Source organism: Lacerta agilis, chromosome 2 (genome assembly GCF_009819535.1).
Source record: "Lacerta agilis isolate rLacAgi1 chromosome 2, rLacAgi1.pri, whole genome shotgun sequence".
Taxonomy (NCBI): Eukaryota; Metazoa; Chordata; class Lepidosauria; order Squamata; family Lacertidae; genus Lacerta; species Lacerta agilis.
In genome coordinates, this window is record NC_046313.1 from 30,267,397 (window position 1) to 30,279,036 (window position 11,640).

At 46.8% G+C, this 11,640-nt stretch overlaps 1 protein-coding gene across 3 annotated transcripts in view; it reads right to left on the reverse strand.

The window, feature by feature from the left end:
* The window catches only part of XYLT2 (xylosyltransferase 2), a 34,501-nt gene extending 24,164 nt beyond the window's left edge, over nt 1-10,337 (reverse strand). The window contains exon 1 of one of the 3 annotated variants that reach the window (XM_033139237.1): nt 10,117-10,337. In XM_033139237.1, coding sequence (XP_032995128.1) covers nt 10,117-10,257 — 141 coding nt within the window. In that variant the 5' untranslated portion in view covers nt 10,258-10,337. The remainder of the gene's footprint in view (nt 1-10,116) is intronic. The other 2 variants (XM_033139235.1, XM_033139236.1) reach the window with 2 other exon arrangements.
* Nucleotides 10,338-11,640: the final 1,303 nt, after the last annotated feature.

Sequence of the window (11,640 nt, forward strand, 5' to 3'; positions counted from 1 at the left end):
GTTACACTGAATAACTGGTTAGGAGGGCAGACAATGCTCTTAAAGACTGCACTTTGGATGTGTGTGGGATGACTGAATTCAACCCGCTTACCTCTAAATTACTACTTGAAGTCAAAGGTGGTAAGATATTGAGCTGGTTACACTTCCCTGTTTGTGTAGCACACACTGTAATCCTGTAGCCAAGGGAGGCACAGTGGACCAAGGGTCAGGACTCTGTATTTTGCTATACAACCCTCAATTTCTCTATAACTGCTAACAGGGAGAGCTTTATAAGGGAGGGAGTCCTACTGGTAAGGGCCAGCTGGTGTATTTGGTTCTGCAGGTGGCCAATCTATATTGTAGGGCAAGGAAATGGGACCCCTAAGGAAATAGGGGTGGTCTTAAAACTCACAGATCCTGGAATACACCCCCCAATGGAGACCAGGGAATGAAAGGCTGTTTTTTCCGATTTTTTGCGGGCCTTCACATCTCTAGCCATGACTGATGACCATCCAACCTCTGCTTAAAAACCTCCCAGGAAGGAGTCCGCCACCTCTTGTAGGAGTCTGTTCCACTGCCAAATAGCTCTTACTCTCAGAAAGTTTTTTCGAATGATTAGTCAGAATCTCCTTTCTTCTAACTTGAAGCCATTGCCTCAAGTCCTACCCTCAAGAGCAGCAGAAAACAAGCATGTGACAAGCTCATCTCTCTTCCATGTGACAATTGTGACAGGCCTTAAAATATTGGAAGATGGCTATCATATCTCTTCTCAGTCTCCTCTTCTCCAGGCTAAACATATCCAGCTCCTTCAAGCAATCCTCGTAAGGCTTAGTTTCCAGACCCTTGATCATCTTTGTTGGCTTCCTCTGCACACGTTCCAACTTGTCAACATCCTTCTTAAATTGTAGTGCCCAGAATTGGACACAGTATTCCAAGTGTGGTCTGACCAAGGCAAAATTGAGTGGTACTATTACTTCCCTGAGGGACGTGGGTGGCGCTGTGGTCTAAACCACTGAGCCTCTTGGGCTTGCCGATCAGAAAGTCAGCGGTTCGAATCCCTGCAACGGGGTGAGCACCCATTGCTCAGTCCCAGCTCCTGCCAACCTAGCAGTTCAAAAAGCACGCCCAAAAGTGCAAGTAGATAAATAGGTACCTCTCCAGCGGGAAGGTAAACGGTGTTTCCGTGTGCTGCTCTGGTTTCAACGTTCCGTTGCGCCAGAAGTGGCTTAGTCATGCTGGCCACATGACCCGGAAAAACTTTCTGCGGAAGCAGACAAACGCCGGCTCCTTCGGCCTGTAAAGTGAGATGAGCGCCGCAACCCCAGAGTTGTCTACAACTGGACTTAACTGTCAGGGGTCCTTTACCTTTCATCTTTTCATTGCTTGCCTTGATCTGGACACCATACTTCTGTTGATGCAGTCTAGAATAGCATTAGCTTTTCTTTCCTTTTTTGCTGCAGCATCACACTGTTGACTCATGTTAAGCTTGTGGTCCACCAAGACCCCTAGGTCCTTTTCGCATGTACTGCTAGTAAGCCTGGTGTCCCCCATCCTATATTTGTGCAGTTGATTCTTCCTTCCTAAGTGCAGAACATTACATCTGTCCCTATTGAAATTCATTTTCATTTTGACATTGTGTCAAAGAAAGCAATACCCCACACTCTCCAGTGGATTTCCATCCTTACTTATTACAGAAACTCTGACCTTCTCGGGGACCTCCAAAGCAACTGTAATTCTGGAATCACCCCTGGATGAATGTACTGCGGAAGCAGTAATGTTGGGTCTATTATAATAATGGCATGGTGACCGACCTGGACCCTGGCTTTCACACCAACTAGCTTTTCTGATTTTCACATATGCCTTGCTGGTTAGCAATCAACCCAATCAGCCAACTTCTGCCATGCTTTTTTACCAGCAGTTCTGGCTTTTTTTTGTTTGGAACAGACTAAACACAAGCAAAGTCCTTTTAGAAAAAGAAAAAAAACCCCACAACTTCCCCTGGTTTCCTCTTCAAGCATGCATCCTAGAGAGAGAGAGAGGGAGGCCAGAACAGGCAGAGATAACAGCTCATTAGTCACCAGGCAAAGCCATCTGTTCAGGGACTTATAAATCTGTTTTCTCCACTATGAAGGTGAGAGCCGAGGAGGGAGGCTGGCAAACAACTGAAGTTTTGCTCTCTACTCTAATACAAACATCCTGCCAGGGGCAGCCAGGCACCTCCATGAGAAAGGAAATGCTTGCATCCTTTTGGAAAGGATGGCGCTCACCTTCAGTCTTCGGCTGAGGAAGCAAGGAGGAACACATGCTTCAGGAGCCTGCAGCACAGGATATTTTCTCCCTGCCTGCCTGTCCTCTCTGGAGCAAAGGGGTTTTGTTTACTCAGAGAGCTGAACTCCCGGCAGCACTGAGGCAAGTGTCTCTGCTCCTTTCCAGCACATTGCCCTCTCACAGTCAAGCCCACTGCATCATACTACCAAATGAAGACACCCCTAGAGACAAATATGTTCTCCCCACCTTGCACATCCTGGGAGAGAGAGAGAGTGACGAGACAAGGAAGGTGAGACAGGCTGCCAGAACACCTGTCCACTGCTCGCCCCCCCCCCTTCTGCAATGTGCACGGCTGAGCATTAAGAACGGGCCTCCTAACTGGTGGCTGTTTCTGGCAGATCCATCTCCCCCAGAAGGAGCTCTTAATCTAGCCTGTGACAGGTGAGAAGGCATCCCTCCTCTCCCTCTCCTTCATTCAGCTGCCAGTTAATGAACTCAGTGGCTCCTAATTGCTGCACGGTGCCAGAGCAATCCCTTCTGTTCGACCCACAGAGGAAGGAAAATAAATTACTCCCAACTTCTGTTTAACATTTCAGCAGAACTTTTTGGCAAAGTCTCTGCTTGCATGGATTCCCCGCTGCTCGTCGGGACAGGCGCTCTTATATTTCCAGACTCTCGTCACCATGTTGCTTCATCTCCGCCATTTGCACTTGCTGGTAAAATCAACAGTTTCTCACGGGAGCTCTCAAGACATCCTGTACTTCCAGGACATACACAAAACAGGGTATCTTCTGCATCCGGGTTGCACTCTGCCACATTGCCTGCGTTGCTGCACGTCACAGGCCAAATTTTCACAGGTCTTTGGAATTAATTTATTGTTGATTTGACCACTCAACATCAAAATAGGTTTGTTACAGAGCACCAAACATGCATGTAGAGCTTAATCAGTCAGCTACCTTCTAACAAAGCGGTAACCAATATGGCGCACTTTGGATGTTTGACTACAGCTCCTATCCAGAGACAGTGGAGAAATCCAGATACTCTTCATGAGTTTTGGGGAGAAAGTGTAACATACCCAAATACAACCAAAACAGCAGGAGATTAAGATCCACTATGATTTTTTTAAAATAAAAACTGGGATTTTTTTTTTTAATGATGCAACCTGTGGAAGGAAGTAAGAGATGCAAGTGGTACCCAGAACAGAAATACATTAGTAGAGACTGGGGATAGGCAAAGGGGGGTGAAAATAAGCCAAGCTGGTTCTGGAACAGGGCCCAAGGTCCCCAACAGGGGACATGGGCTAGGGGCTGGGATGGTGAAACTACGGCACAGACCACGCAAGGGACACGGTTGGCGCTGTGGTCTAAACCACTGAGCCTTTGGGGCTTTCCAATCGGAAGGCCGACGGTTCGAATCCACATGATGGGGTGAGCTCCCGTTGCTCGGTCCCAGCTCCTGCCAACCTAGCAGTTCGAAAGCACACCAGTGAAAGTAGATAAATAGGTACTGCTGCGGCGGAAAGGTAAACGGTGTTTCCGTGGGCTCTCGCTTCCATCACTTTGTTCCGTTGTACCAGAAGTGGTTTAGTCATGCTGGCCATATGACCCAGAAAGCTGTCAGTGGACAAACGCCAGCTCCCTTGGCATGAAGCAAGATGAGCGGAGCAACCCCATAGTCGCCTTTGACGGGACTTAACTGTCGAAGGGTCCTTTACCTTTTTACCTTAAAGACCAGGTCCATCAAGCTGCTTGAAGTGGCCTGCAAGCCCCATGGCAAAATCGGAAGCACTTCTTCCTCTTATAAAGGGGCCTATCTTGCCCCTTGTGCGCAACGGCTCCTAGGAAGGTTTTAGCACTCAGGAAATAGGAATAAGCACCCTGACCTAGCAATGGGAGTACACAAGAAGGAGGAGAGACAAGGTAAGCAGAGGGTTTTCCTTCCTATTGCAGGGCTGGGGAAAATCATAGGTAGCTAGCTGCTCAAAATTGATGCTGGCCACTAGGAACTGGAAATGTTGTACCACTGTGCTACTGGCGTCTAAAACCCTGCCACACAGCTCCTACAAATTGAAGCTTGGGATCAGAATTTTGCCTCCTAGCACTGCTGCATGCAACCAAAGAGTTTGATTCCATAATTTCAGCATGACCGTGGTTTCTGGACTTCCTTATTTTGTGACTAACAGACACCAGCACAGTGATTATTCCAGGTCTAATTACAGTACATCGATTTTTACCAGCACTGCTATTTTTTTGGCACCGTATCACACACAAGAGCCACATCACACCATGTACAAAATGTATAGCCCACTACTTATGACAATCACACGTGCATGTAACAGGCTACAGCTTCTCAATGCACATATGCTGTAATCACATATGAATGTGGCTTTGCACACATAGAAATTGTGAAATGTGTGAAGTGGCCTCTGAGTTTCACAGGCTAACCATGTTCTTCTGTGTTTAAAAGTACTTTCTTTTGCCTGTCAACTGCTGATTTGTGAATATAGGAAGCTGACATATACCAGCCCAGACCATTTGTCCATTAAGCCCAGCATTGCCTACTCTGCCCGGCAGCAGCTCCCTAGGGGACTCAGGCAGAGAAAGGTCTTCCCCGTCACCTGCTATCTATTCTTCTTAGTTGGAAATACTGAACCTGTGACTTTCAAAGCATATACTCTCCACAACAGAACTGCAGCCCCCTCCTTCCTCCCGATGAGATGCCTCAATTATTGTGCCGGGGGCACACATTACGTAAGAACAAGGGCTTGCCCAATCTAGCTACCAGAATAAAGAATTAAATAAAATACACATTATTTTCCTTCTTCCTTGTTCTTGTGCTGTAGCTGTGGCCTCCCCAGGCTTACAGACAAATATACCTCCCACAACTGTAAAGAGAATTGATGTTCAAACCATCTGCCTTTACAGCATTGGTGTACTTGAAGTTGCATTTTTTTCTTCTGTAGCCAACAAATACTAGATTTGTTCTCTGGGTCTTATGTACGTGTAGGGAAGGGGCTAGAACTCAAAGGGGCCAACAGCTAGTTCAACCACCAGATCAATCGTTTCGGAGTATAGCAATGTGAACTGATGTACATGATAGGCTCAGCATTAAGCTACCGGTAAATGCTTACAGCCAATATAGATGCTTTGAGATACTTTCAAAATAAGAGTCCAAGAATCTTGATAGATAGAAAAAGCATTTCAAATCATTCTTTTTGTTTCAGAATGTTTTCTTTTCCTCGCCCAAGTATGTGCCAGGATGCAATATTGATAGGGAATTCTACCCGTTTCCTTTGAGAATGCCCTCTGATATAAATAAGATCAGCATAAAGTATTCATGGAGATGCTTCTTATTTCTCTAAATTTGAACACTGGGCAGATGTTTTAGATGAGACTAACAACATGATATGGGCATGCTTCAAGTACCTGATGCTCCCACAGCCACATCACAACCATGTTTACTGAAGAGTGTTGCACAGATAGGGCTTACCGTACTTTCAAGCTTTGTTTTATGCTTAGGAGGAGCGGAGCCTGATCCAATATACGGGGTCCCCCCGAAATACATTCCTTTTATTTCAACAATGGGACTTCTGTGTGCACAGGATTGCAGTCTTGGGTCATTTGGACATTTTTGCTTAGCTTTCATCCAAACAATAGACAGGTTTCTATTTATCCCCCAAAGCGTGCACAAAAAAACATGCCCAGGCAACAAGAACAACATATTCAGTCCTGACAATAAATAGCTGCATCTACCTGTACTTTGCTTATGCTTTGGAGAGAGCAATTTTTATTGTTATGAACAGCTAAGATGAAAGTAAGAAAATGTCACCCTTTTAACACTGACAAAAGATGCTTCCTTTTCAATTCAGCTCATCGTGCTGAAGCCTGGATTTTTATATAATATAGAGAGAAACCTCCTTTAAAGAATTGTTCCATTGCTGCAACATCTAGATCTCTTTCAGTGAAAAACATGGCCCACAGCAAGACCAGTTGACCCTACTCAGATTTTGAATCGATTCTTTAGTAGGAATCTTTTGGGTCTCCCTGCTGCCCAGCTTCCACTATATACTTAGCAGCAACCTATCATCTTGTGATAATGCTTGCTCTGAAATAACCTGAACCTCAAAAAGTTAGGAAGGCAGGCAAAAAGGAAGCAGCGATCAAAGGGGAGCTTTCCAAAAACAGAACCAGAGCCAGAAGCAGCTGCTTTAAGCAGAAGCTAGACAGTCCAATAGGTAAATTTAACCATCTCTTCTGGGAAGACAAAATAGAGCTGCAGGCTGCAACAGTGCTTCTGCACACCATGAAAAGAAACCCCAGATCAAAGGTCTCAGGAGAGGGACTGATTTTGCGGCATTTAAAATCAGAGCACATCATTGCTACAACTTCATAATAAAGTCAGCAGTACTTTGGAGAAAAAAAGGCCAGTGAATTATAAACTCAAACCAGGTGTCATAATTGGGCTTTAAGTGCACGTCTGCTCATGAAAAATTGTTGTTTTTAGAGTTAATTCAGGCTGTGATCCTATACTCATTTACCAGGGTGGATGCGCAGGCTTGTATAAAAGACTGCACTGCCTATTATGGGGCAATTGGACAGTTAATTTTGCAGAAGCTGTCAATAAGCTGTTCAAATATTTTGCTTGTAATTGATTAAAGTTACATGTCAGGGTAGAATTCATTTTATGAATTCATTTTATGGCTATTTTACACAAACAGCAGTAAATGAATGCTGGCAAGTTGTCATTTGATAAAATCTTCTTGCAAATTTATCACTGGGTTTGTACCACTTCAGAATGCAACTGGCAGCCGGGGGGTGGAGGTGGGTATCATGATGTGACTGAAAGTTCCTCTATGTCAAGAACTCCCCAACCACGAAAAATGTGGCATGGCCGCATGGAGAAAACTTCTTGGCTACCCTTCTGAAGCGGCAGCTCCAATACAGCTCTACTATGCAATTCTTCTTGAACACGTTAACTGGTCCCAAAGCCACACTGCTGCCTAGAGGGTCAAGCAAAAGCGATCCCCATCTCCTCAGTGTAACACTTCAGTGGCCATATAGTGTGAGTCTACCTTATTCAACATCTGATCTCTCACTGTAGAAGACCAAGGCTCTACTGCACTTGCAGAATCAGGCAGACATCGTAACGGGAAAGATTCTTGTAGAAAGGCTTCCGACATTTATTTACGGTATGTCTCGACATTATGGCTTGTCCAGTTGCGATCAGCCAGGAAGCAGCATGCACATATATGAAAAGATGCTGCACTCAGCTTCGCTAAACTTGTTAATGGGCTCGTGTTCTCACACAATGCACTGGGCGGATGCCCTGTCCTCTGTACAAAAATGCCAATTATATTTTTTTTTCCCTTTTTCGCAGAATTGGAGGCAAACAGCAGGAGATCAGGCAGCCAACTACAGACTATATATGGACAAGGGTGGCGAGTTTCAAAAGATCTTTCCCTTTCTGTTTTTAGAGAACATATTATTAAGATGCCCATAACATCCGATTTCCCAAACCCTGGAGTGAAAATAGATCTCCCATTGCATGCACCATGCCAGATGTGTGTGGTAGAGACAGGAGGGATCTAGTCTATCTAATCCAGACAGACCGCGTCTGCCACAGTAAGCTGTTTCTTACATAAAAGCAGCAAATCTAGCTCAAGATACAAAGCAGATGTTCTGCGCCAGCAGACTTAGGGAGCTGAAAATTCCAGTGGGACTTTGAAAAGCCTCCCTAAAGATGATCAAGAACATCAGAAAAAGCACTTCAAACAATGCAAATTTGTATGAGTAACTAAAAGGTTCACTATCTTAGCCTGAAGCAATCCAACTTCTTTAGGTGTTCAAAAGTATTTACAAGCATTAGACCAGGGGTGGGGAAGCTGTGACCCTTCTAATTCCCATCATCCCTGACCACTGGCTCTGCTGGTTGGGGCTGATGAAAACTGGAATCCTACAACAAATACAAGACCACTGATTGCCTAGCCCTGCAATAAATGAAAACGCATCATGCTCCTCCACCCTGATTTTATGCTAAGTCAGACACCACAGGAACAGCAGAATGGTTTAGCTTTGCGGTGTTTCAGTTCCCTCATACGTAACCAAGTGGTCACTTCTATAACATTCAAATTTACTTCTTCAGTAAACTTGAGGTGGAAATGCAGACCTACTCTGGAAACAGTTCAATGTGTGTCCAGATCAGAGGGTAAAAAAATAAAACCAAGCAGAGAAGTAAGTGGATGGGTACATTTCTCACCTGATTTGACAGAGAAGGGAAAAACCCAAACCGACTCAAGCTTTGAAAGCATGGTCACGTGCACAAATAGGTGTGTCACACTCTTTTTGCTTTGCTATCGGCCAAAGCCTGGCATCTCCCCATTCCTCCAGGTTTGTACAGACAAGAGAGAACTGATTTCTGCCTCTCCCATTTCCAAAGTTATTATTGGCGCGAGCTAAGTTGTCCATCCCCACTTCTAAAAGTCAGGATCCTACAGCTGCTATGCAGGGGCTGATCTTAAGTAGCTCCATGCAGTGCCTGTTACCATGGGCTGAGCCGCTTTGCATGCAGCAGTTCAGCCCATTCAAACAGCGAAGACTGAAAGTTGCAACTGCTTTTATCATCCCATGGTGAAAACAATCAGATTCACATGGTGATTCTCTACTATACACAAACTGCTCACTGAGTGGTAGCATCTGCTTCAATGAGCGATTCAAAGCTACGTAAGTTACAGCAGTCTGCAAACTTCCCCAGGTATTTCTCATTCCACCATCTCCATATTCCGCTGTGTTACACCTCCCAAATACAGCAGAGTGGGCACTGCTTAATGGCAAAGAATGGGATGCTCAGCTGGCATAAAGTCTCGCCTGAAAACAGATGCATGGCCTCTGATAGGAAGCGCTGGACTTGACGGACACTTGGTCTGATCCAGCAGGGCCCTTCCTACGTTCTCCCCCCTCCCCCAGCATAATGTGTCAACTGCCCAGTAGGTGCCATACTCCGTCAAGTCTAAATTGCAATACCAAGTAATACCAAGCAATGAGCACACTAAAGGCATACAGAATATGGTATGTTTCCATAGCAAACACCCCTTATACATGCAGGTCCCCAGCCACCCCTCATGCCCAGTATCAGCTTCGAGCAACTTCGCAACATGCCTTCCAGAGGAAACCGCAACTAACTTGGGGAAGTGAGCGCCGCTGAACCCAGTCACTAAACTTCGGAGCAAACGTTCACACAAACTGGGCTGACCCCAAAACCCTGATGCATCACCCCACTACCTCCTGAGGCACCCTCTCTGCCTAAGAGAGGTTTCAAATCTAAACATTACCTGTACGCAGCCGCTGCCGTCGCACCCCACCCGAGTTACCCACCGCCATAAACGCGCGCAGCCGTCCCGACCTTGCCGCCACTTTGTAGTAGTTTCACGTAGCCCCCCATAGCACAGCCCGTCCGTGGCGAGGTACGGACCTCGGGCCCGGGGCTACTCGCCTTGCTCCCGAAACCAACATTTTATATATGTATATACAGTATATACGTACGTAATTTTTTTTACGTATATATATCTCGGCATAAATCTCTCTCTGTCTCTCTGTGCATGCCTTCCGTGTCACCCTGATGTTCCAAAAAGCACCATCACCGCCACCCTTAAATCCCTCGCGCGCCCTCGGGCGGCTGACTGACCCGACCCGCCATCCCCGGAGCAGAAGCCACCCTGGACGGGCTCTGGGCGCCGCTCCGCCCTCGGCGCCCCCTGGCCGCCCGACAACCGGCTTCTCCGTGGCCCCGGGGGCTCTGCCCAGACCCTTTGGCTCGCCCTCCGTCGCCGTCGCGGGAGGCAGGCGCCGGCCCCTTGCCCTGCCCTGCCTTTACCTCTCCCTGGTCCTCTTCCTCCAGGTTGCTGAAGCTCCACACCACCAGGCCCTGGATAAGCAGGATGGCCAGCGCCGTGGCGATCGCCAGCTTGTAGCGGCGGACCAGCTTCTGCACCCGGACGCTGGCCACCATCTTCATTCCAAGGCGGCCAAGGGAGAGGGAGAGGAAGGGAGGAGGGGGGAAAGGAAAGAGACAGAGAGAAGGGAGGAAGGAAGGAGGGAGGAGGGAGGGAAAGAAAGAAAGAGGGCGGCGGAGTCGAGAGAGCCCTGCAGACCGCGGGAGCGAGCACGCACGGCGTGGTAGGCGCCGAGCACCCGCACCGGCGGGGAGAGGGAGAGAAGCGAGAAGCCTGCAAAAGCGCCCTGGAGCTTTTTAAGGCGTCGCTGCAGAACTCTGGGGCGGGAAAGAGGGGTGGTTGCTGCGGGGCGCCTGGGGGAGATCGCCTGTCTTGTAGTAGAGGACGCTGCAAGTGCAGCAGCTTAAGAAAAGATCCTCTCTCTCTCCTCCCACAGTTCCTGCGTGTGTGTGTTTAATTTTTTTTATTAAAGATTTTCTTGGTTTGCAAAAAAGTACAAGCCTTGTCTCTTTTCAGGTTGTAGAATCTTTCTTTTTTGCCTTTGAAGTGAGAGCCTGTTTTCAACGCTCCTCTTCGCCTCCGTGCACTGCATTTATCCCTTTGCACTTTCGCTTAAAACACACACGCAACATTGAAGAATGCCCACATTCTGGCTGTGCTAAGAGGATGGGGAGGGGGGTCGCGTCGCGCTGCAGTTCAAACCACATTCAGCGACACCGACGACCCGGATGAGAAATGTGTGGCCCTTTATTTATTAATTTTTATTTATACACTGCTTGGTTGTTATAAAAAAACCAAAACAAAGCAAAACACCTCAAAGGGGTTTCCGAAAGATAAAAGGCAGAATCAAGGGAGGGGGGGATCACATACAAAAGATATAATTGCAGATTAAAATTACCTCAGCTTCCTAGAGGTTGCTGGGACTCCCAACTCCCATCAGCTCAGGAAGCAAGGCCCATTGGGAAAACAAAGGCATGTCACAGAATTCTCCATTCCTGGGATAGAAGTTTGTTGGAAAGTAGTGGAAACAGGCAACTGAATATGGGTAGTAATTTTCCAGGGAAATACCAGGAAATGAGACACTGATTCAGTGTTTTGGTCACTCACAGGTTTTCAGTTTCATCCAAAGGTTGGGGTTGGTTGGGCCTACTACTGGATGGGCTTCCTGATACATGTACAGGGGTGACTGTCTGGTGCAGCCATTTCCATGTGGTATGAAAATGGTGCGCTGCTTATGGAAAGGGCCAGTGGAAAGTTGTTATGTTTCTCCAGCCCAGAGATATATTGCGGGTGGGAGTGGGGTGCCTCTCCAGTTGCCCACTTCCATGTTGCAAAGTTGTGAGGTGTGTTTATCAACCCTCTTCCAGCAATTTTATTCCCTGTTGGTTAGATTGATACACACACAATTTAATAATTTCCAGTCTCAAATGGTGTTTGTTGGAAAG